The 25,152-nt window shown below is 38.2% G+C and overlaps 4 protein-coding genes across 6 annotated transcripts; 2 read left to right on the top strand and 2 right to left on the bottom strand.

Moving 5' to 3' along the window:
• Nucleotides 1-175: 175 nt before the first annotated feature.
• Nucleotides 176-5,592, bottom strand: eif2ak1 (eukaryotic translation initiation factor 2-alpha kinase 1). Of its 2 annotated transcripts, XM_079476929.1 has the most exons (16): nt 5,219-5,532; nt 4,729-4,771; nt 4,352-4,519; nt 4,112-4,248; nt 3,974-4,011; nt 3,795-3,894; nt 3,616-3,696; nt 3,416-3,512; nt 3,200-3,251; nt 2,776-3,127; nt 2,488-2,599; nt 2,124-2,230; nt 1,257-1,386; nt 1,001-1,080; nt 615-848; nt 176-497 (listed from the first exon to the last, which is right to left on the bottom strand). In XM_079476929.1, the coding sequence occupies exons 1-16, from the start codon at nt 5,234-5,236 to the stop codon at nt 378-380; spliced, it is 1,869 nt and encodes a 622-aa protein (XP_079333055.1). In that variant the 5' UTR covers nt 5,237-5,532; the 3' UTR covers nt 176-377. The 2 variants fall into 2 exon arrangements, with proteins under 2 accessions (XP_079333055.1, XP_079333054.1); XM_079476928.1 differs by lacking the exon at nt 4,729-4,771 and having other exon boundaries at nt 5,219-5,592.
• A 503-nt stretch (nt 5,593-6,095) lies between these two features.
• pms2 (PMS1 homolog 2, mismatch repair system component) lies at nt 6,096-11,633 on the top strand. Its single transcript, XM_079476927.1, has 15 exons — nt 6,096-6,354; nt 6,463-6,602; nt 6,693-6,779; nt 6,868-6,970; nt 7,057-7,240; nt 7,315-7,482; nt 7,704-7,801; nt 8,305-8,404; nt 8,512-8,596; nt 8,705-8,857; nt 8,945-9,755; nt 10,067-10,234; nt 10,314-10,414; nt 10,489-10,658; nt 11,194-11,633. Exons 1-15 carry the CDS (start codon nt 6,341-6,343, stop codon nt 11,335-11,337), a joined length of 2,526 nt encoding a protein of 841 aa, XP_079333053.1. The 5' UTR covers nt 6,096-6,340; the 3' UTR covers nt 11,338-11,633.
• Nucleotides 11,634-11,692: 59 nt separating this feature from the next.
• On the top strand, nt 11,693-17,413 carry rsph10b (radial spoke head 10 homolog B; the record flags this gene model as incomplete). Its single annotated transcript, XM_079476908.1, has 16 exons — nt 11,693-11,898; nt 12,981-13,164; nt 13,246-13,331; nt 13,446-13,566; nt 13,650-13,826; nt 13,898-14,018; nt 14,479-14,606; nt 14,690-14,879; nt 14,962-15,064; nt 15,139-15,218; nt 15,362-15,498; nt 16,055-16,162; nt 16,240-16,350; nt 16,524-16,605; nt 16,785-16,947; nt 17,020-17,413. 15 exons carry the CDS (start codon nt 11,693-11,695, stop codon nt 16,922-16,924), a joined length of 1,974 nt encoding a protein of 657 aa, XP_079333034.1. The 3' UTR covers nt 16,925-16,947; nt 17,020-17,413.
• dlgap5 (discs, large homolog-associated protein 5) lies at nt 17,188-24,764 on the bottom strand. 2 transcript variants are annotated; one of them, XM_079475998.1, is made up of 20 exons: nt 24,616-24,764; nt 23,859-24,079; nt 23,606-23,772; nt 23,463-23,519; nt 23,262-23,295; nt 22,892-22,972; nt 22,676-22,753; nt 22,494-22,571; nt 22,368-22,408; nt 22,106-22,281; nt 21,508-21,750; nt 21,130-21,218; nt 20,883-21,043; nt 20,714-20,812; nt 20,162-20,432; nt 18,715-19,372; nt 18,583-18,631; nt 18,308-18,482; nt 18,159-18,196; nt 17,189-17,540 (listed from the first exon to the last, which is right to left on the bottom strand). In XM_079475998.1, the coding sequence occupies exons 2-20, from the start codon at nt 24,076-24,078 to the stop codon at nt 17,436-17,438; spliced, it is 2,820 nt and encodes a 939-aa protein (XP_079332124.1). In that variant the 5' UTR covers nt 24,079; nt 24,616-24,764; the 3' UTR covers nt 17,189-17,435. The 2 variants fall into 2 exon arrangements, with proteins under 2 accessions (XP_079332125.1, XP_079332124.1); XM_079475999.1 differs by lacking the exon at nt 18,159-18,196 and having other exon boundaries at nt 17,188-17,540; nt 24,616-24,735.
• Between the last annotated feature and the right edge of the window lie 388 nt (nt 24,765-25,152).

Genomic DNA, 25,152 nt, shown 5'->3' with positions numbered 1-25,152 from the left:
TGAACTACATTTATGTAATTAGATATATAACTTATTTAAATAAATGTTCCATTTTATCTTGTAATGTATTTCATGTAATATCATAATAAAGTTAACGTTACGATAAATACATCTATTAGTTTAACGTTAGTTATGTTTACAATAAAATATATGGCTTTACATTTTTTTATTGTTTGGCATTCAGTTCACTTTTAGTCAAATAAAGACACTATTCAAGATGCTTCATAGGTAAGGATCTTTACTTTACAGTTGATTCAAGTTAAATAAAGCACTCATTTATATACACACAAGCAGAACTGCATTCACAAATACAACCATTTTAAAAGAACAATTCACATAATGTACAAGTATTAAGCACCGGAGTACAACATATGTTTTTATGTATTTTCCGGACAATGCATTGCATTTTGAGAGATCTGCAGCTCACTGATCTGTCTCCTGAGCTGGACCATTTCTTCTTCTTGCTCATCAATCTTACGCTTTAAACTATGTACAACCTACAATATAATACAGAAGTAAATCGGTGATGTTAACAATCTGCAAGATCACGCATGTTTTTTAACTTAAAATGAGATAATTTTATCCCCCTCAAAATGGTGGATAGAGCCACATACCATGTCATTGGTGCTGAAGAGGTCACTTTGTAGTAACTGAGATGCACTTGGTCGCATGGAAGGATCCGAGCTGGTCAGCAGTTGGATATACTTGGCCAATAGGGGCCAGTTTTTGGATAGTGTCTCAGGGATTTTGCCCTGCTTCATGTTTCCCAGTGTGTGAACACGCTCCATTTCAGTCCCAAATGGCTGGAATAACTCGAATGCGATAACTCCTATACTATACATATCCGACTGTAGAAATGAAAAATATCTGAAGCACTGAGCATCATGTTCTACTACATACCAAATAGTTATTACGTGCATAAGAGTACACACTCACACACACACTGAAATCAGCATTAATAACAATGTCCTTTAAGTGTATAATGATCTGGTCTGCTTACCTTCGAATCATAATTAGAGCCCTCAAGTTGTTCTGGTGCAGCATAAACAAATGTTCCCACACCACTGGTGTGAGCAGAGTCTGAAAAATGGATTGTGAGGTGATGCCTTTTTTACGGAACAGCTGTATTTAATTATTAATATATTCATTCACTTAAATTAGCAGTAAACATTTTTGGTATTACAGAAATTATACAATAATTGTTATACAAACATTATTAATCATGTAAATATAGAATACGTTGCACATCCTCTTACCTGTGTTTACACCTGTTTGAGAGTTGGAAGAACTTGAGCAGCTACCCTCCATTACAAAATTTTGGCACGCCAGTCCAAAGTCTCCTATCTTCACATGACAGTCAGGTCCATGGAGGAAAATGTTTCTAGGCTGTCCATCAATGTACACAATTGCAACAAACAAAAGAAACAATTCATTTATAATACGATTTGTGCTATAAGTGCTTTTTTCTTAGTGGATAGGACAGTGGCAAACAGATAGGAATTCATCAGATAGAGACAGGGGATTAGGGACCGGCAAAGGACGCCCAAGACGGGAATTGAACTTTGGTCGGGCCGCAAGTGCACTGGCACTACATGTCGGCACACTAACCACAGGCCATTGGCGCCGACATAAGTGCATTTTAATCATCTTAAGTTTAATTGCTTTAGAAAGTGCATTTTCAAAGATCCAATGGTCTATTACACATCATTGCTTAGACAAATAAATAAAGAAACTAATACGTAAATAATTTGCAACACATTTGTGTTGGTTTGTCAATTTTTGCTATATCTGTTTAATGTAAAAAAAGACATAAAAATGTAGACACCATGATATAATTTATTACTAAATTAAGGCTTTAATAAGAAAAGAGAACTACCTGTTGCTTTTTGCGGAACCATGAAAGCACCAATTTGGTTTGAAAATTGTTGTATCTAACAGCCTCGTGTTTGTTATCACAACACTAAGTCTCCTTCCATGTAAACTAATTCTTCTGCAGAACTTAAAACAAACAAACTTACTACTAACTAACATCTACGACACGCACACGCACGCACGCACGCACACGCACGCACACACAAACAATACAAATATAATGGACAACCAACAAAAATAAGTACACATACCTTTAGGTCCCTATGCATTATTCCACGGGAATGAATGTATTCCACTCCTTCAAGAACTTTCTTTAAAATATTTAGTCTTTGTTCACAGTCAATTGACTCACAGGCATCTGTGAATAGTTTAAAAGCCTTTAATAATCCAGCCATATGCGGTCACTGTATGCTTAAAACATTTGTCTCTGCAAAAGCTTTTCTTGTCTTTTCTTTTTTAAGGATCAGCCAATTTATAAACAAATTATACATTACATTTGTTATATAAAGGATGTGAAAAATATTATATTACCAATCCTAATAAATTACATTTAAAAAGAGGTGTGTAAATATTTAGGTAATTTCAAGCAATTCTCATTTCAGACAGTGATCTCACCTTTGGAAACTGGGAGTTGCTCCATGGTTCTTAAGTTTCGATCTTGTATCCAGTCTTTTAAAGATCGCTCGCATAACTGCATTTGTATGTAAAGCATTAAGTGGAACTGAACCTGAACACATCAGACAAAGCCATTTTGAGAGTTTTGTAAATGTAAATTATGCTGCATAATTCCTTATGAATTTGCTAAATGAGTTAGCTGAAAATATCCTATTTTCATGTAATTTAGCAACATTAGTTTTCAAGCCAAATGCAAATGTTATAATCTAATGTTATTGAACCTCATACCTCATTTTGTTTTTCTGACAATTCAGGACTTTCTACATCAATGTACGAGTTATTGTTTAACTCCAGTCTGTTTTGACTAAGGCCATCTTCTGAGATTGCTGAGCTTTCCCACGAAGCTGCAGGACATTTGTCGACTGTAGTGCCAGGTTTTCCCAGGAACACACATGGAACAAAGTTCTGTGGGTTTCGTATCTTTTTTGGACACACAGCACGATCCACCTCGTCTTTTGATGTTAAGGGCTTGACTGAAAAGGTCTCTAATGTAACTTGATTTACTTTGGCTTCTGTTTGGCCAGAATGTTCAAAAACAATGGACGATCCACTACTGCTGTCACTGACTTCCTGCGTGTTCCTAAAAGCAACATTAAGTCAATTACACTACTGTAAAAGTGTTCAGCTTAAAAATGCGTACTGAATATCTTACCCATTGTTCTGTGAAGGTTCCTCCAAGGCTGGAAATGCTTGGGATTTGGGATCTAGAGGTAAATAGAAATTGTACCTGTTTGTACCATTTTTGCATGCCTCTTTCATATCACAAACAAAAACAAAATAAAAGCAAAGATTTAAATTATTAAATTGAAGTCTACGTAACAAAAGCCAATTTATGTTTATTTGAGAATGGATCATTAAATCCACTAACTTTCCACAGCAGGCTGAACATGCTCCATCCAGGCAGTGTGATATCCAACAATATTAGGATGCTGGAGGCTGGAGAGGACTTTAACCTCTCTAAGAACCTGCGAGAACAATATGGCAGTTATCCTCAGAATTTCTTTCCAAAGGATTTCAGAGACAAATTAATGGCAACACTAACACAAAATAACCTGAGACATACTTTACCTTCATGCAGTCTTCTCTTGTTACTTTTTTTATGAGAATTTTTTTCACAGCATAGTCCTGACCGTCCATCTTGTTCGTAACCTAGAACAGTAGAAAAGGTTTTAAGAAGGACTTTAAGATTAAATGCATCTTTCAAATGTAATTCAACCAACAGAAAGGAGTGCATTGCATCACTGTACCTTAAACACTTTGCCATAGGATCCTTTACCTAGAGCTGCGATTTCATCAAATTCGCTAAGGTAACGGGATGTTTGTGCTTGGAAAAGAGCATCTTTGGTTCTAGGATAGATAAACATATTTCAATTAATTCACTCTGTCATTGTACATAACAAAACAGTGAAAGTGCTTTAAGTTTCACCTTAGACTTTGGCCTTCTGTGTTCAAGTATCTATGATCCTGCAGAAAGCCACAGGTTATGCAGGTGAATAGCAAAACTGGAATACGTTTTCTTTGGGTTTCTTTTGAAATAATCATATACTGAATGAAGTAAGATTACCTGGGCAAAGAGTGATGAACTTGTTGCATGCAGGAGCTCTGTGAATGCACGGTTATGCTGCAGTCGTACTGTGCTGAACTCATCACTGATAGCCAATGGAGAAAGAAGGTTCATGGCTGCTAAATGCTGGCCAATCACTGAAACCAAAGAGGTATTTATGAAATATCTGCTCTTATATAATACATTTGGACAAATAAACAAAACATTGTGACAGTTCACTAGTATTTTCTAGAAGCTCACCCTTGAACAGCATGCGTGATCGTGTGGGGTCACTCTCGTAAACAAAGCACAAGTGTTCCAACAGAGATCCCAACAGCAGGTGGTTGGGAATGGCAGACGCGAATTCCTGGATAGATGGGTACTGTCTCCCCGCCACCAACACTTCATGGTTATAGTCAGAGTCCGAGGCTGCAATTCAACCAGAAAAACATTGGGAGGAGAAAGAGCAGTTTGTTTATATAGGGGAATATCGCGTGATTCTTACAATATTGCCAAAGCATTGAACATATAACAAAAGACATAGAATAACTATAAACACATTTTCTTGACAGTTCTCTTTTGGTAGATTTTTTTAATGTTCATTCAACACAGCATGTAAACCACATTAAATGTCTTACCTTCAGCAAAAACCTTGGCAATTAAGGTCATAATGTAGTTTTTCTGTGAATCCATTGGGACATTACATTTAATTAACAGTTACAGTACCTTGTTAACAGAGCAAAGAAACATCTTTGCTGTGCAGTTGGGGGTGGGTAAGGTCGAACTAACTTATCAGCTTTAAACATTTTCAAATTGCCCCCACACCCTTAAGAAGGGTAAAAGATTAAATATTAAGTAGGAGGGACGTTTATATTGCATTGATGCATTTTTGGCCATTGTACTATTTTGCAGCCAATAGTTGACAATTTCTAACATCCAAAAAGAGTGGTAAACTTTTGTAGACATGTGCTGTTTTTAATGTGTTATTAAATCTTCTTATACATCACTGCACATCTTGCACACTGTGCTTCAAATGTGCACGAAAAAAGCAAAATCTAAACTCTGCTTTACTATTAATAAAACTACAATTCAATATGTACTATAGCAGTCTTACTTTAACAGACTTACTGTCAAATTGGACATCATCCTCCGTATCTGCCAGACTGAACATTTCTCTTCTAGGGGCCCTATTTAGGGTGGTAAGGCCCCTTCGGATCTCAAGCCTGTATCTGCTCCTATTAGAAACTACACTGCTACTCGAACTTTCCTCTGCCATGACAGTCTTCTTTGTATAAAACATCAGCGGGATGGGCTAAAAGACACTTCGGTGTATCCCATCTATTGGTTTTACTTCGAAGGACGCAACGTAAAAGAAAACCAGTCCTTTAAACGTGGAAAACCCCCACTGACAACTCTTAAGAACGGCAGAGCAAGAATATCTCGGTAAAGTAGCAGGGATCTGCCATGTTTAGACACGAGTAAGAGAGCGTCTAAAAATGTGTGCCTTTGGTTAATATCAAAACATAATATAATACATAAAAACGGAAAATATATGTTACTTTTGTATATTTTTATGGTTATTGAAAACATTTAATATGAGAAACAAAAATGTTAGAAGAACAAAACTCAGATAATTGTGAGTTTCGCCTAAGCTTGGATCTGCACTTTGTACACAATCCCTATTCGAGGAACCACGCACAGGATGATGAAACGTACTTCAAAATAAAATAGCACAATGTAATTTCGGTAACACGCCTTTATTACAAAGCATTATTAATATTATGATTCATGAATTATCTAACTATGAGAATGCCAAGTATATATTTTTATCAAATATTTTTCATAGCATAAAAAAGTCTTGATATTTAAAAAGTTTGATAAAAAATAGGAAATAAACACTACAGTTTACACGAAACATGAAAACAATGACAGTGAATCAAATGGTATCCATAACATGTGGTGACGATACGTCACGTCACGTCGCGTTTAATGTCTTCAGGGCAGCAGAGGGCGATGCAGTGAAACGCGTGCACTGGTGGTCGTCAATAAGAAGTAGTCCACTCATTTCTTTGTAGTTTATCGGTACTCTGTCGTTTCCTTTTTCTTTTAGCAATGAAGCATTGCTCTTTCGCGGCTGGCCTGATAAACGCAAGGACAAAATGCGTCTAAAATAGCTACAATGTAATGCAACGGTTTGTTTTGCATATTTGATTGCTATTACCATCACGTGTAAGTACAGCTAAAGCAAGGATGTCGGATTCGTGGTAAGTTTGAACGCTTTGCATATTCCTTCTCCAATACTTAACTTTATGTTTATGTGACAATGCAAACACGTTCTTGCCCCATTTTCTTGGTTTCATTATGCGTGAAAGCCCGGGGTCTGCAGGAGCCATAAAAGCAATAGACAAGCAGTCTGTACATCAGATCTGTTCAGGGCAGGTGGTGCTGAGTCTGGCCACAGCTGTGAAGGAACTGGTGGAGAACAGTATTGATGCTGGTGCCACTAATGTCGGTGAGCTTAAGAGAGGACAGATCAGATGGAACATTGCTTTTGATGTATGCTGCACATGGTCAGTTTTTTGTCTAATGTTTATTCATATAGATGTCAAGCTAAAAGACAGCGGAACAGAGCTGGTGGAGGTATCTGACAATGGCAAAGGTGTCGAGGAGCTTAATTTTGAAGGACTTAGTAAGTTACCTTCTGAACTTGGGCGACCAGTGATAATATAAATCTTTGCAAGCGTATTTGTTTACTCATGTCTTCTCCAAATCTGCAGCTTTGAAACATCACACCTCCAAACTAAGAGACTTTTCTGACTTGCTTCATGTTGAAACATTTGGATTCCGTGGAGAAGCCCTCAGCTCGCTCTGTGCTCTTAGGTAATAATTTGAATGAATTGACTTTGTTATTTGTTTTGTTTAGTTTGGTTATTAATGTGTACGATAAGACATGTTTTATATTCTAGTGATCTTAGTGTTGTGACCTGCCACGAGAGTGCTCAAATCGGAGCTCGACTGGTGTTTGATCATGATGGCCGGCTCACTCAGAACGTGCCCCATCCACGTCAGCACGGCACGACTGTTACTCTTCAGAAACTCTTTTACACGCTACCCGTTCGACACAAGGAGTTCCAACGCAACATCAAGAAGGTTTGCAAGAACATGGTGATCATGGATGTTCTGCTTATTTGGAAGATATGTAATTGGATTGTGCTTTTCGACAGGAATATGCCAAGATGGTTTTTGTCTTGCAGTCCTACTGCATCATTTCCACTGGTGTGCGCATTACATGCACCAACCAGATTGGACAGGGCAAGCGCACCACGGTCCTGTGCACCAGTGGCAGTACCAGCATGCGGGACAACATTGGAGCTGTTTTTGGCCCAAAGCAGGTAAGAACACCAACAACCTGAATTTATTTGTAATGCTCGTGCAGCTTAACTGGAGGACCATTAAGGTTTGATCCACCGTTGACTGTTTAACTTTGCTTATAATGCACTGTTGCTTTGGATTTAAACATTCGAGATAGATGTTTTTGACGAATGTAATATTACAATGAATAAACTACATATAATAATAGCTGTTTTTTAATCAAATTCTTGTCTGTCCACAGCTTCAGAGTTTGATTCCCTTCGTACAAATATCTCCTTCTGACTCCATTAAGGAAGACTACGGTCTCAGTGGGGTCGATGTCCCAGAAAACCTTTTCACGTGAGTCTTTGTAAACACGTTTCCTCAAAACAATTGTCATGACTTTAAATTAAATTTTAATGTAAAGCTTAACCAATTTAAATGTGTCTGATACATTTGAAAAATGAACCTAACAGTTACACCGTGACTACACCAAACGTGACCGTTTCTAATGGGATTGGTCGCACTGCATCCAGTGTGGACAAAATGTAAAATTTTATGGGTTCTAATCGCGTTGCATCGCGCCGTGTCGTGTCCGGTGTAGACACGGTGTTAGCTCATGTAAGTTAATGGATGGTTCACCAAAATTGACAATTCTGTCATTATTTACAAAAAAAATTTTTGCCGAACACGATTGTAACCAAACTGTTTTGGCGCACTATTCACTACAATAGTAAGAAAATAATCAACTATGAAAGTCAGTGGTGCAAAACGGTTAAGCTTCCCACATTCTTTAAAATATCTAATTTGGCTGAACTATCGCAGCATTTCTGTGTCAAATGATGATTATTGTTGAATTTTAGCATTGAAGGGTTTGTGTCACAAAGCGATCATGGTGTCGGTCGAAGTGCTTCAGACAGACAGTTCTTTTTTATTAATAAACGGCCCTGTGATCCTGTAAAGGTATTCATTTAAATAAATACAAATATTTAGGTTTTTAATTGCAATAGTTTGTGTTTATGGTTCAGTTTTTTTCATGCTTGCCTGTATTTTATTTAAATATAATACAGGTCTCCAAACTCGGGAATGAAGTTTATCACGTGTACAATCGGCATCAGTACCCATTTGTTGCTTTAAACATTTCTGTTGCTTCAGGTAAGACTTGCATAGACAAATGCAGGAATAAAAAAAAAAACATTCTGTTTACTGTATATATTTTGTCCAAACTTGTCACTTACCGTGGCTTTTGGTTTGATACTTTAGACTGTGTTGATGTGAATGTCACTCCAGACAAACGTCAGATCCTTCTACAAGAGGAAAAGCTCTTACTGGCCACTCTGAAATGTTCACTCATTGCTATGTATGAGACTGGTGTCAATAAAATCAGTTTCAATCACATACCCACACCAATTACCAGTAAGTGTAAATTGGTTTAAATTAGTATTTTGACCATTTCAACCAGTCAAGAAAACTATGTTGTCATGGTGTTCTTCTTTCTTGTAGTTCTGTGCAGAACACCAAAAACAAGTGCCGTTTCAGAAGATCAAGACTCTTTCTCTGAAGCATATCAAGATGAGGTCTCTGAGTCATCTACCTGCAGCCGAAAGACCTCAATCAATTTAGCTGGACTAAAAGAAGCATTTTCAAACCATCAGGCTCCCGGAGTAAGGTCAACGCAGTCTAGTCATAAAGCTGTTTGTGGTGGTCCATCTCAGAAGATGATGTATTCCTTTGTCAGCTGTTACAAAAAAACACCTGATGTTTTAAGAAAGCCTGTGACATCGCTCACAACTTCTGCTTCGTCTGTGAAAAGTTATGCAGTATGTCTAGATAGATTTAAAAGCACCTTTAATGGAGATACTGATTCTGGAGTCCCAAACCAAAGTTCTACCAAAGAAGATCCAGAACATGGACAAGACGCTGTTTTATCAGCCTCTTTTGTGGATGGGAATTGTGCCGAAAGAGAGACGGTGGATGAAGCTGTAGACCCAGATGTCAGGACTTATGATGGTTTGGTGCCAGAGACAAAGTCAGAACATGAGGACAGAATCTTTAGTCCAGAAGCGAAAAGAGCTAGACGTGACTCCAAAATCAAAACGGATTCTCCATCGGAATTGTTGGATTCACCTGTTAGCATACAGAAGAAAACAGTGCATTTACAGTTTTCTCTTCAAGAACTTTCTAAAAGTATTCAGAGGTTACAGACACAGCAGAGAGAGGATGGCGATAAAGAGCCGAAATACAGACGTTTCAGGGCAAAGATCAGCCCTGGGGAAAACCATAGCGCCGAGGATGAGCTTAAGAAAGAAATAAGGTTGTGTGACGATTTAATCTTTTAAGAACCAATATCCCGCTTCATGGGGCAGTTTCCCAGACACGGACAAGCCTAGTCCCAGACTAAAATAAGAGCTGTCCAAACAGAAAACAACTTGCACGGACATTTCTTAAAATGCATCATTGTGTTGTCTGAAAATGCACACAAGTAATGTTTTAGTGAGACATGTTTGATAAAATCACTTCAATTTCCTAATAAAACTAAGGCCTAGTCCTGGTTTAAGCTAATCCTTGTCCGGGAAACCACCTCCACAAGTTTATACATCATTTACAAAGTTTGCTTTTTTACAGCAAAGATATGTTCAAGGAGATGGAAGTCATAGGGCAGTTCAACCTGGGGTTTATTATCACAAAGTTAAAATCAGACCTTTTCATAATCGACCAACACGCCACGGATGAAAAGTACAACTTTGAGATGCTGCAACAGAATACTGTCTTAAAGGGACAGCGCCTTATAGTGTAAGTCACATGTTAAACACCACTCGGATAAGGAGGTATTCAGGAAAGACTTTCATTTGAAATATTTTTCAATCTGCAGTCCGCAAAATCTTCACCTTCCTGCTATCAGCGAAACGGTGCTCATAGACAACCTTGAAATCTTCCGAAAGAATGGTTTTGATTTCCTCATTGATGAGGAGGGTAAGTTATCTAGTAGTGTTTTGTAATCTTGTAAAAATGTTCTCCAAATTCATGTTAGATGTTTTGTTTTTCAGCACAGGTTATGGAGCGGGTGAAGCTGGTGTCTTTACCAATGAGTAAGAATTGGACTTTTGGCCCAAGTGACATTGAGGAACTCATCTTCATGCTTAGCGACTGTCCCGGAGTCATGTGTCGTCCTTCACGCGTACGGCAGATGTTCGCATCGAGGGCATGTCGCAAATCAGTGAGTGCAGCCTGTTTTTCTTCTCTTATATAATATGCATAAGCTTTATACATTATAGGGTGCAATCATTTCGGATTTTAAAGTGTCTGAATATGTCCTGCTGTTATTGCATGTGTGTTAGGTTTTGTGGTCCAGGGTCACACTTGACAACAGGACATAAGTAGCATGGAATCTTTTGGGTGATAGCCAAAAAAACATTCAATGGGTCAAAATTATCAATTTTTTATGCCAAAAATCTGTAAGATATTATGTGAAGATGATGTGTCACGAAGATATGTAGTACATTTCCGACCGTAAATATATCAAAACCTTATTTTGTGAGTAATATGCTATTTTAAGGGCTTCATTTGGACAACTTTAAAGGCGATTTTCTCACTATTTCAATTTTTTTTGCACCCTTAGATTCCAGAGTTTTAAGAAGTAATACATCAATGGGAAGCTTATTTATTCAGCTTTCAGATATCGTATCAATCTCAATTTTGGAAAATTGACTGTTGTTTTGTCACATGTACAATTATATCTGTTTACCCCACAGGTAATGGTCGGCACTGCTCTAAACACCACTGAAATGAAGAAGCTTTTGGTTCACATGGGGGAAATTGAACAGCCTTGGAATTGTCCTCATGGAAGACCCACAATGAGACACCTTGCTAATCTAGATATGATTTCTGCAGATTGAAACACTTGCTGGGTTTGTTTGTTTGTGATTTTAAGGACTCCAAGACTCGTTTTAATAAAGGATTTTATAGTTTTTTTATTTTAACCTCTTAATAAAGAAACGTTGTAATGAATATTGATATTGTTTTTTCCTATTTGTACTGTTATGCACAAATTTGATATTTATCTCATAAAATAATTGTAATAAAAGAAACCGTAAAAATAAAGATTATTAACCACATTTCTACTAAATCAATATTGAAATTAATTTAGCTAAATTAGCCTTACTGTAACATCGCTTAGCAACCAATCTTGTTGCTATGTACGCCTTCGCCGTTAGTCCCGCATGTTAGCCGGCCTGCTAAGTTTGATTCGCTATGGATAAAGCCGACAGAAAGAAAAGCTCGGACAGATCTAAACCAGAAACATCGTTTAATAAAGACCTGAAACAGTCTTACGAGTCCAGTTTAGAGTCAGTGGAAGAGCACGGGGATAGAGAAACGTCACTGGAGATCTGCTCTGCTGCCTCGATGCCTCGCCACATCCGCGAACTTTCCATTCTTCATCATATAATCGTTGAAAGGTCAGACACACATTCATGCAAATGCTCCAAACATGTAAACAAATAGTATTTATTGTCCGCGGTCATTTCTTCCTTCAGATATGAAGGCGATAAGAGTGGAGATGTGTTTCACGGGCAAGGTGTCGCTTACTTTCAAGGTGGCCACGTATACAAGGTGTTTATAAACCCGACTGTTGTTTGTTTAATAGCAGAATGTTTTTATTGAATAGCTTTCTAACATTTTGCTTTCACTAGGGTAGTTTTTCACACGGGTTAATGCACGGGCATGGTGAATATACCTGGTCTGACGGTTTGAAGTATCAGGTATGTGGAGAGTTCACAGGGGCCATTCATCTGTTGTTGAACAATTAACAGGTTGATTTTAGTCACACAATACCTCAGTGTTTTCATTTAAGGTCAATTTTTACACATTACCTGGAATTTTCAAGGAATTATGTGAATTGTTATTCATTCCCAGCTGAAAAAAACGTCTAAAACCGTGACAGGTGGTTAAATATTATAACAGGAATTGCATAGGTTTTAATGGAAGGTATGCTGTCTGTGGGTCTCTATTGGTGTCGTGTTGGATTATTGGTAGATGGCACCCAAAAATGAAAATTCTGTCATGAATTGCTCACTCTCTAGTATACATTTCACTGTTGAACACAGATATTTGGAAGAATGCTTGTAACCAAACAGGTCTTGGACCCCATTGAACACCATATAGGAAAAAAACCAATGGTAGTCCAATGTTCACCAGAACTGTTTGTTTTCCTACATTCTTCAAAACACCTTCTTTTGTGTTCAACAGGACAAAAACAATATATAAAGTAATCGTTCCTACTATCGTAGTCAATGGGGTCCAAGAACTGTTCGGTTATAAGCATTCTTCCAAATATCTTTCTCTGTGTTCCTCAGAACAAATAAATTCATACAGATGGGGAACAACTCAAAGGTGAGAAAATGATGACAGAATTTTCATTATCGGGTGAACCATCCCTTTAACTGGTTGAAATCATTAGAAAACCATTCAACTCTACTGGAATAGGACCCAAAACACATCATAATAATGTTTTAATAGTAAAAATGGTACTGAACTGTAGGATTTGGCAGGGTGATTTCAAATCAAACGTTCTCATGGGTCATGGGACCTACTCCTGGTCAGATGGCAGCACCTATGAGGGTGAGGTACACAATGGTATCCGCCATGGCATCGGGACCTACAAATGTGCCAAAACCAATACTGTGTACACGGGTCAGTGGTGTCTAGGCAAAAGACAAGGGAAGGTATGTCCACACACACATATCTATTGTCTTAACATCTTTCTCGCACAAGAAATCTTGACTGGCGTGTTGTGATGGTCACAGGGAATAGTGCACTATAACCAAGCATCAACGTCGTGGTATGAAGGAGACTGGATAAACAACAGCAGAGAAGGCTGGGGAGTGCGTCAGTATGTGATGTCATAGCACACTCCCTTATAAAAAAATAAATCAATAATGCATTTCTTAAGATTTTTTTCTAAAATCAACTTTCTAATAGCAAACTCAAATATGTTTGACTTAAGTTACCCATCTGGAAATGTATATGAGGGACAGTGGAGTAACAATGTTCAACACGGAGAAGGAAAAATGAAATGGATTCAGTTGAATCAGCAATACAGTGGACAGTGGGTGAACGGTATCCAGGTCTGTGAAAATTTCAAGGACAGTTCCCTTTATCAGGTCTGTTTTTTTAATAGAAATCTGATATCTTTAGTGTTTCATTATAGGATGGAAACGGGACATACACATGGTTCCGTAAGAGAATACCTTGCTCACTGTACCCTTGCATGAACGAGTACAGCGGGGAATTCGTTCAGAGAATGCGCCACGGTCGAGGAAAGTTCTCATATGCCAGTGGGGCTGTTTATAGCGGAGAGTGGAGACATGATAAAAAACACAGATGGGTAAGTCAACGTTCCAAAAGCTCATGAGATTATTGTGTTATTTTATGACAACACTGTAGATGGTTTTGCAGGGGAAATACACTTTTGAGGATGGACGCCAATATGAAGGGGAGTTTTTTAAGGACTGCATGGTGGATTTCCCTGCTTTCACTCCTGGCATGAGTACCCCGGGCACTCCTTACCCAGATGATGGTAATAATATTTTTTTTTACATTTATCTCAGTATTTAAAGGTCCAGTGTGTGAAATTTAGCGGCATTTAGTGGTGAGGCTGCGAATTGCAACTAACGGCTCACTCCACCTCTCCCTTTCGAATCACTACGGTGGCTGACGCAGGACTAAGGTCACGTTTTCGCTTCTTTGCTGAAGGAGATTACTTATTTACAAAATGCGCTCTTGTCAAGCAGTTTGTCCGTTTAGGGCTTCAACAACATGGCAAATTCCATGCAAGGGGACCCGTGGTGTATTTAGGTAGAAATAGCTCATTCTATAAAGACATAACGCTTCATGTAAGGTCTTTATACACCTCTGAAGACATAGTTACATGTATATTATATTGCATTTATGTCAATAGATCCTCCAACAAATGACACTTTGGACCTTTAATTTACGACGCCGAAGCTTTATAAATGTAATCTTTATCTCTGCCTCAGGTGACTCACCCAAGAGACTTCCACAGTCAAGCTCTAGTTCCTCACATCTTGGACCTGACATCGCTTTGAACATCCAGACCCTGTTAAACAGACTCCCTGAGACTCACAGGGATCAAGAGCTCAGACAGGTATCTGAGATGAATCTCGATCAGATATGCAGTCAAATTAGTGCTGCCATGTAACAGAATGGGTTTGCAATATCTGTGTATAGGTGGAATTTGCTGTGTTAAGACACATTGGCTTGCTGAGGGAAATATACAGCTTCTACAGCAGCCTTGGACATGAGCAGACTCCAGATAAAACATTTCCCCTCACCCACCTGCAGTTCTTACGCTTCCTCAAGGACTGTAAAGTTCACCAGCATGGGATGACCCTCACGCAAATAGACCGTCTCGTCAAGGGTAACATCTTTGCATTTAGGAATATGTGGGATGTTTTCTTACGACAATAAAACTAATCTTCTGTTGTTTTTTATGGACGCAGAAGAACCGGATGGAGTTTGTTCTCCTATTACCACCATTCTTCCAAGAGAGTGCATCAGCTATATTATCATCACGGCGTATCATATCTATGGCAAAGATATTGAGTATGAACATGTCATTTTTGTTTAATATTCCAAAAACTTGCTTTCTGGTCACAGCACACATTGTCATATTTCAGGTCCTCTAATAATCTACTGGCAGCATGTTTTTCAAAGCTCATGAGGCAGAATATCATGCCCAATGCAAAGAATGTGAAAGGTACGGATACAGACCATCGTGATAGATTAGATTGTGTGACTGTTTCTGTTGAACATGATACAGCTTCTCTGAAACGATGTCATTTATTTGTGTATTTTTATTGTTGACCTACCGAAGGCCCATTTCTTTTATTCTTTTTGCAGGGTCTCTATTTAGTCATCCTGTCCATTCTGCGGTTGCTTGTCACTACACAGAAAAATGCTGGAACATTTACCAGGCCTTGTGTAAGGCAAAATCAGCCCAAACCTTGACTGTAAGGTGGTTTATTTTGATGCTCAAGGTAACATCCCTCTTATTCTAATTTATGGTCAGGTTACTAAGCAAATAATAACAAATTGTTCTTAAAGGAATAGTTCAACTAAAAATGACATTAATGTCATTTCAAACCTGACTTTCATCTGCAGAAAAGAAAATATATTTTGAAGAATGTTGGTAACAAAACAACTGCAGTACCAATTGACTTCTTTTTTTATGTCCTTAAAATAGAAGAGAATGGATACAGTGGTTGTTCAGTTTCAAACATTCTTCAAAATGTCTTCTTTTGTGCTCTGCAGAAAAAAGAAAGACATCAAAGTTTGAAATGACAAGAGAATTTACAATTTTAGAAATTTACAGTCTTAGAAATAGTAAATAACAACTTTCATTCTCAAAGTGACTAAAATATTTTTTAGATTGTCAAGAACTAAAGGGAAGATGGCAAAACGGCAATGCTTATGTTGTTGATTCATCTTTTTCAGTGCACATTATATTAGCAGTATAATCTGAGGAAACTATTTGACATATATTACTAGTTACTTGTTGATCCAACTATAATACAGACTTCTTTGTGTTTACAGGATCTCTCTATATATGACAATGAGCTGACTGCATCTAAAGTACTAGAAATAGTCTCTGTTGAAGATCTTGCCATCTATGATGGAACCCACAGCAATTTAGACCTAGAGGTCAACAGCTTAGCACACAAGATATTTTTTCCAGTATGATGTATGTTATGATTTTCTGATGTTCGTTTTGGTTACAGATGACTTTTCTGGAGTTCTTTGAGGCTCTGCTAGGCTGTGCCGAGGTTAAAGGCAAGAAAATCCAAACTGCTGAGAAACAATCTGATACGGAACATCAGGACAAAACTGAAGTGAATATTTCAGCCTTTTTCAACACACGTTATTCCAAATGAATCATAGTTAAGTGAATGAGTGCTTTTACTCATTTGTGTTGCCCGTACAAAGTTTCCCTGAGTTAGATATCACATTTGACTCTATGATTATCTGAGCTGGGGTGAAAGCTAACCAGATTGTCTCCATTAAGGTGGTCCCAACACATGAAACGGCTCCGTTATCCAGATGTGAGAGGACGGAGCAAAGACTATACCCGGCACCTGCCTCCAAAGGTTTTTCACAAATGTGAAAATTCATTTATTTTGTTAAATGTAAAGGAGCATGTGGTTTACATTGTCTAGTCTCAGAGCAATGTAGTGTAATCTAATAATAGTAGAACTAGAGGTCATATTTCCGTACAATACACTTTGTCAACCTCTGCCTTATTTTAACAATGGTCTTATATACTCAGAGGCTGCTGAAAGCACTATAAGTGAGGTAGATCTGGAGGGCCGCATACAGAAAACCCAACAGTTCCTGTCTCAGACATTCATCCCTGCATATGAGCACAGCGTGAAAGAGGAGAGACTCAAGCTGAAAGAAAATAAATGAATTTCTCTTGCAGAATCAGCAAGGTAAAAAATGACCAGAGTAACAGTTTAACCAATACATTAAACTGCATTTACTAGTGACATTATGTATTTCAGACAAAATGAGCAGTGTGAGGCTGAGGAGGGACAAAAAGATGAATATGGAAACAAAGGGCCAGACCATTATCACTCGCCGCCATTGCCTCCTCCACCCATGAACCCTGTGAAGTTTTGTATCAAAGAGTCACCCATTAGCCAGAGGAAGAAGAAGAAGCAGTAAACAATTCAATTGTATACTTGTATGATTTAATTGGTTTTAAACAAACAAACTGTTCACTTTTTAAAAAGCCTTTAAAAGACAGAATATATTTTCTTGGGCCATAACTGCATAGAAATATACCGTAGCTCGATCCGAATGCCATTATAAAGTACAAAATATACGAGTAGCAAAACACTTTAGTATCACATGAATCTAATTTAATAACAAAAAATAAAATGATCGGACAACGTGGAGAGTGACTATGGATGTGCTGTTATTTATTTGTGGGAGGTGTGAATGTCATCAGGTCGTGTTCACACACTGACTGTCTCACTCGCTCTCTCTTCTCTGGGGTGAACAGCAACAGATTGTCTGAAATCTACAAAAATAAAAACACACAAACTGTCAGGGAAAGAAACTTTTTTCAAGTTTTGACATATTAGAGATTTGAACAAGGTTCCCATGGCTCATAAAATCAAATTTAACATCAATAAATGAATCGTTAAAAATGTAAATGTTCATGCTAAGTATATGGGGTGTTCTCACAAAATCTTGTTTTCCAAGCGTGATTGTTTTAAAATATTTGCATTTACATATTTTCGTTTCGGCATATATTAATGTTAACATTAAAAGTAAGGCCTGACGTGCTTAAAAACACGCTTTTGAAGTTTTTTAATGACGGTAATGAGATTTGCAGCAGAAAATGCAAAACACTAAAACATTCTCGCAAATTTGAGAACACAATTTTCTTAATTATGATCATTTTTGTGTTAATGAAATTGTTATATATTTAAAATCATTACTGCCACGATGTTTCAACAGTTTCGTAAGAATAACCCATATAGATATAATTAAACTTAAATATATCATGTCAACTAGAAATTACATCAGTCTTTGGGATTCTTTAAATCCCTAACTAGTAATCATGAATGAATGGAAGTCATGGGAACCCTGTTGAAAACTAGAGGGACAGTTCAAGAAGCAAAAGGACAACCACCTGATCAGTCCGGGGTGTGAAAAGCATCCTGGGAAGGGCTGTGACAGGATCGTGAGAGAGAATATGTGAGTGCCCATGTGCCCCCAAACAAACTGTGACCACATGTGAGCATTATGACTAATAAAACAATATGATGAAGCACACATTACCTGTAGGGGTTTCCAAAACATCCACAGTGCGCTCTTCTACCTGAGACACTGGGCTCTCCATCTCAGCATCCACTGCTCCGAGAGAGAACCTCTCATCTGTAAGCCTCTGTAATGGAGACATGCTGTATCTCACTGACGGCTGCAGGTAATGCTCAATGTCCAAACCAGCATCCCCCTTAGAAACAACAAAGACAATATTATAATCAGGCTCATCATCACTCTCTATTATTTGATACATTTATAATAAATCAAGGTTTGATTTGGTACATAATCACCTCACAATCTTGATTTCCAGTCATTTCAACATCTGTACTGCTTGGAGAGCTGTATGGACAATACAGACTGTATGAGCTTGTGATTCGCGATGGCATATTCCTTTAACGATGGCCTGAAATAACAAAGCTTACCTATCACAAGTTGAAATAACAACCTCATTACAGAGAGCTGTAGAAACGTCAAGATCTTTGGTTGGTGTGGATGGCGTCAGGGTTGTAGAGGCGGGGCCACAAACACTGGGCTCGGTCTTCACTTCTTCAGTACCAGAACAGGCTTCTGCTCCAGTGGGGATCCCGTCTTCAGTGATCAGATTTTCTTCTGTATTCTCTTGGGAAGAAGGGCTACACACCATAGACTCTGCAATGCATTCTGCAAGCTCAGGACAGGGTTCTGAAGAATCAACAGGAAGCTCTGTTTCTGACTGGCTGGGTGCGTCATGTGACTGGTCGGCTAGACTGTTTTCTGGTGCGCTGCTGCTGCTATCTGATTGACTGTTTGAGGTACAGGTCTTAGGGCTTAAATCAATCTGAGGTAGGTTGTTGGAACAGGACTCAGTGTCTGGTGAACCGTGTACAGTTTGGTTGTGTTCAGGGCTGATCTGAGGGGCTTTGGGTGTCTGTGGCAGGGGCTCAGCGGGATGTTGAGGAGTAGAGAGGTTTCGAGAAGGTGTGCGGGGGAGAGGAGAGGCATGAGAAGCTGCGTTTGGTCTGCCCTGCCTGCTTGGAGTGGTAAACTTGTAGCACTGTGGTGTAGAGACACCACTGATTCGAGACGATCGTCTAACAAAACCTGAAAATAAGGTTAAACTCCATCAAACATGAATGAATAGAAAAACTTTTTTTTTCAAAGATACATTTTAGTATCAATATTTTTTAAATGGAAATGTATTGTTATCCTGTTCATTTAATTCATTTTTATATAATTATTTATTATATCACATTATTAGTAACTATTGTAAAAAGTTATTTCAGAATAATTGACAATTATTCACTCCATTTCAAACCTACTGAATATCATAAAGACAAGCAAGGTGTAAAACATTTCTATGACATAAGATTTATTTAATCCATTTCAATGAATTTTAATGTTATAAAAAACATTTAAAGGCAGACAGAAAGATTTCACCCCCCATTGAGAACCATAGTGGGAAAACTTGCTTTATAACTTTTTTGTTCTGTTGAACACAACAGAAGACATTTTGAAGAATGTAGGACAGCAAACAGTTCTTGGGGCACTTTTGACTACCATTGTAATCTTTCCTACTATAGTAGTCAATGGAGGGCAAAATCTGTCTGTTATAAGCATTATATATCGAAATATCTTTCTCTGTGTTCATAAGAACATTACATTTATAAAGATTTGGAACAAATGACAAAATAATATGGTTATTTTTGGGTGAGAATCCCCAAAAAAACAAACAGTTTGATTCGGTAATAAAGGTTCTGTTGGTTGGATTTTGTTTAAACATTTTCACAGTGTTAAAACACTGAAACAGGATGTTCTTCTGAACCAGCATTATTGACATCTTCTGACGTGGTCTACATTTTCCTGGTTCTAAGTAATAGACAACACTCTTACCCGATGGCTTGACTGGGCTTTCCACCTGAAAAAAGCCTCCATGAAACACCACAGTCTGTAAAGGCAGTGTGTCTGCAGAGGCCGCAGGGGCCGAACTCGAGGCATCCTGGTTGTTGTCTGAGGTCTCGGCAGCTTTCCGTTCTGCCTGCTTGGCTCTCATAGCAGCCTTTACAGCAGCCAGTCGACTCTTCGCTGCAGCACTGGCACCTCCACCTGCTGCACTGGCACCTCCACCTGCTGCACTGGCACCTCCACCTGCGACAGGAGGCTTCTGCAAAAACACCAACACAAACAGACTTGTCAGCTGAACAGTGCATCTTTACCAAAAGAAGCATCAGAATGATTTCTGTAGTCTTTCCCTGATACTAATAAAATAAAGTAATGTTGGAGAAACGGTTAACTACTGGTTAATCCAGAAAATGACAAATCAAATTCAATTTCTAAACATAATATTAGTATGTGTGTATTAAGCTGGTGTGGAAATACGTATTTTAACATTACACATTTGTATTTAACTTTATCAATATGAATGTACAATACCGATAATCTTACTTTGACAACTCTTTTTCTAGCTGCAGGTCTAACTTCTTCCTTCCAGTCTCTTGCTTCTGCCTCTTTCAAGGCAATGAATTTCTTATTAACATCTTCCACCTAAAAAAAAAAAAACTTAGAAATTTGTTTTTTTAAAGACATCTTTCCCAAAGTTTGAATTGAACTTCACCTGAAAGTAAACCATGTCCCAGAAGCCCTGCAGGTCAGTGCATGTGGTTATTTTCTCTCCGCGGCCCAAGTCACAGTCATCCACCAGCCCGCTAAACTGACCAAATCGCTCTTTCATCAGCAGTCTGGCCTGACCCACAGCAGTGCGCATCAGGTCTCTTGCTACGGGAACATGGAATAACACACTTTAGAGTATGAACTGGGTGCGGATTCATTAAAGATGAATTATTTAGTTGATGAACACTTACTCTCTTCTGGGATAGAAGTATCATCGAAACGTGACTTCCACAATTCAGACAGACCAGTCAAATGTTCGGTCTCGCTGACCATCACCGCCCTATTTGGTATATAAAACACATGTTATGCTATATATAAATATATACATAAGGGAGTGGATTCCCGGACAGGGCTTAAGCCTAGTCCCAGACTAACTGAAATGTTCATCAAAAATAAATAAAATATATCAAAAAAAGTGACTTAAATATCCTAATTTAACCTAATTTTACATGTTTTAAAGGTAATCTCTGTCCGGGAAACCGCCCCTATGCGTTTATAAATATATGCACTATTAAAACTAGTCACTACAAAAATACATATACAAGTGTAATTTATCAAACCGATCTTACCGGAAATAAGCAACATCATGCTGAGGCTCCAGAGGAACTGATGGAGGTGATGCTGCCTCTGGGGTTGATGGCTGAGTGGACGATGGGACAGGAGGAGGAGGAAGAGAGGATGCCGGCAATGGGTTGGAAAGATGATCTGGTGGAGGTGGAGATAAAGAAGGTGGAGGGGAAGAGACAGAGGGAGCTAGGTGAAGAGCTTCTGGAGAGGGGAAGGTGGGCTCCACGTTGGCTTCAAAAACAAAGCTATAGAGGAGAAAGAGAATGGGATTATTTCATAGATCACAATCAGCAAAAATAAGAGACACGTTAAACCTGGTAATACAAATATTGTTGTTCAGCTTTTAATGAGATATTTGAAATTGCAGTAAAATTGTACATTAGAATGACAGATTTGACTTGAAATACTTTGAGAATTATTCGTTTTATTTGTTCTACTGCTTGACATGTTTTACCAATGAGTGTTTACTTTTTCAAAATAAAATGTATCGGTTACATGACAGTTCAACTGGTTAATATTTATAACATTATAATACAACACTTTACAACATCATAACAAAGAGTTGTATTACACCATCTCTATGAAATCTTCAATTTATACCTCGGTGAGAGGAAGGAGCTTGCTGATTGTGGAGAGAGAGGTTCAGGCTGGAAGGACGTCAGCCCATCAGGAGGCTGGAACACAAAACCCTGCGGGGCAAATGAGGAAGGAGCGGCTTTGGGTTCCTCCTCTCTCTTTGCGCCGACAGAATCAACGGAGGTCTCCTTTTCAGCTGGCTAAACATATCAAAACACAAATCTTATTTATTTCCCGTTCCCAATTACAACAAATTCTCAAAACGAACAAGACAAAAGACCCTCACCTTATTTTTAACCTTATTTGCAGCATTTGGTTTTGCGTCCCCTGTGTAAGATAATACAATTCACATTTACATACACCACATTCCAGCGTTATACTAAATATGTCACAATAAAACACTGTAATGTACCTTGTAAAACTTTCTCTTCGCCTGTAGATGGCGCTGCAGGACATTTAACAGTCGATCTTGTTTTGGGGGCTCTAGAATCTAGATAAAAAAGGCGGTGACTTCTAGTAAGGTCGAAGTAGAGGCAAAGCTTTCTCTCTCATGAAAAGACAATGTTTTAAAATGTTACAATGAAGAAAACTCACCAGCAACCGGTTTAGCCACAGGTGCCGGTTTTGCTTTTGCAGATGATCGTGTGGCTGGAGCCCTCACAGAAGGTTCAACTGTAAAATAAGAGACAACAATAAATAAAGCTACCCTTAGAAGGACTTACGTAAAATATACAAATATCAGTATAGCAGAACATTCATAAATTGCAGATGCACTTTTTAAAGATAAGTAAAGTTGACTGAGAGCAACACCTGTAGCTATTCTGCCTTTGGTAGAGGTCAAAGGTTTTGAGTTGTTCTTGGTCTGAGCTCTGCTGGGTGGTGCCATCTCCACTGTATACATACAACAGCATTAAAGCATTACAGATTACGGTTAGTTCTTTATAAATTATTATGTTTGGTTATGTCAGCTCTCCTGTGGCTCAGTGGTTAGCGCATGGCACTAGCAATGCCATGGTTGTGGGTTCAATCCAAGGGGATTGCACATACTTAGAATCAAATGTATAGGACAATGCAATGTAAATCGCTTTGGAAAAAAGTGTCTGCAAGGAATGTAACAATGTTATCGCAATAGCAAAATTGTCTTAATTTTTACAACAATGTGTGAACATTCTGGACTAACCTTTTTTGGGAGCAGCTTGCCTTTCAACTGCTGGCTATAATAAAAAAACAGTACACAATAAACAAATGATAAAAACTGTCACATTGCGACTAGAGATGTATAGTAACAAACACTCAATAATGTCTTATACATATTTATTTAAATGCAGAACTATAAAGATTTGGATTTGACTTTTAGAAGATGAAACTTTAGTAAAGGTACCTTTAGATTCTGCATCATAGACCGGGTCACTCTTGTGGACTGGTTAGGGTCTGTGATCTGATATGATGGAAATTGAGAATGTCTGATCAGAATTACAGTTTGAGAATTATGACAGACGCAAACGCAATCATCTCTAAACTCACCTTTCCTCTTCCTGTTCCAGTAGAGTTTGAAGGCAGATACCCGAGCGGCTGTGGTTTATACAGGCCAACCTTAAAAACACCTTTCTTTTCTTTCTCCCTCTTTTCTTTGTCTTTCTGCAACATCTTGTTCTCCTTGTAGCGTGCGAGCATCTTCTTCCTCTCCTCAGCTGCAGCATTCACATCGGTTGAGTGAAATTGTAACTTATTTTATGAAGATAAACAGTGCCAAGCCAAAGAAAAAAGTAGTATGAACCTTTAACAGCCATTGTTTTGGATGCATCGCCCTGTAAATGCATAATGCTGGATGCATCCATGGACATCTCGATTTCCGGCAGCTGGTCCAGGTGTCTGCGCAGGTTCTGCATCTTCTCCCGGTTCTCTTTCTGAGACTGAGACCTGCGTCTGGACATCTTCAGTCTGATCATGGAAACACTGCTGTCCCGCTTGTAGAGGTGAGCAAAGCGAGTGTCCATCCTACAAAAGTGATCACAACTAAACTGTTACATCCAATTATTTGACAGAAATTAGGTTTAGGTGTTGAAAGATTAAATTAAATAAACAAACAACAAGAATCCACCTAGAGGAAAGACATGTTTCTTTTTTTTTATAATACTTCACTTCAAGTTTGCATTCTGATCATTACTGCAAACCATGCGTGTATTTTCTTGCTTTGTACACACTACTCACCTTTATATCTGATTTTTATTTCTTATCTCTGTTATATTAAAATGCTTGCGCTAGCGTTGCCTCTTCTAACACAGCAACATGTTTATTTCTCTCACAAGAAACCAGACGATTTAGTTGCCACAGTGAACTTTTTAACCATTTCTTCTTTGTTATTATTTTGCCGTTTATTTAAATATGTAGAAAGTTATATGATCTTTGAACTGCTCGTGTAGTGCGGTCGTGATCTAAAATTATTTCTCCTCAATGACACTTTGTAGTGAGCGAATTAAGCCACGTTTGACAAATTGATTATCCAATCGATATAGATTGACGGACTTCCTTACCTTAATATCCCTGAGGTCCCTGAAATCACAAAACTCTGAATACAAATATGAAAAAATCCCGTCGTGACAACATTCAGTAAACAAACGTTTACCTGCCCAGAATACACAACATGCAAGATGGCGGGCAGGTTTTGAAAAATGGAGACGGCTCATCTGATAGGCCGCCCGCCACGCAGAACCCGTCGTTGATTGGTTACGTTGTGGTGACGACATGCGTCGCCCGCTTGACGTATTTCTGCTGAGTGGGAAGTCGTACGAAGGACGTTGATTTTTTAGATATATAATATTTAAGAGATAAGTACTAAAAAATAAAAAGTCAATGTATATATTTATTTAAACATTTTCACTTAAGTATTTAAGATGTCCCCTTTATAGTTTATTTCCCCCCTTCCTATTATATGAAGACAAGTACATTGTGATCCTTTGTATGTTATTATCTAGTTCTGCGATGTTGTTAATATTAGAAGATGTTTATATTTTTTGTACAATTATAAACAATTTTTAAAAATCGTGCATATGCTTGACAATAAATCCCCA

The sequence above is a fragment of the Barbatula barbatula genome, assembly GCF_947034865.1.
Source record: "Barbatula barbatula genome assembly, chromosome: 16".
Lineage (NCBI taxonomy): Eukaryota > Metazoa > Chordata > Actinopteri > Cypriniformes > Nemacheilidae > Barbatula > Barbatula barbatula.
Note: the sequence above shows the minus strand (reverse complement) of the source record. Positions and strands in the feature narration are given on the sequence as shown.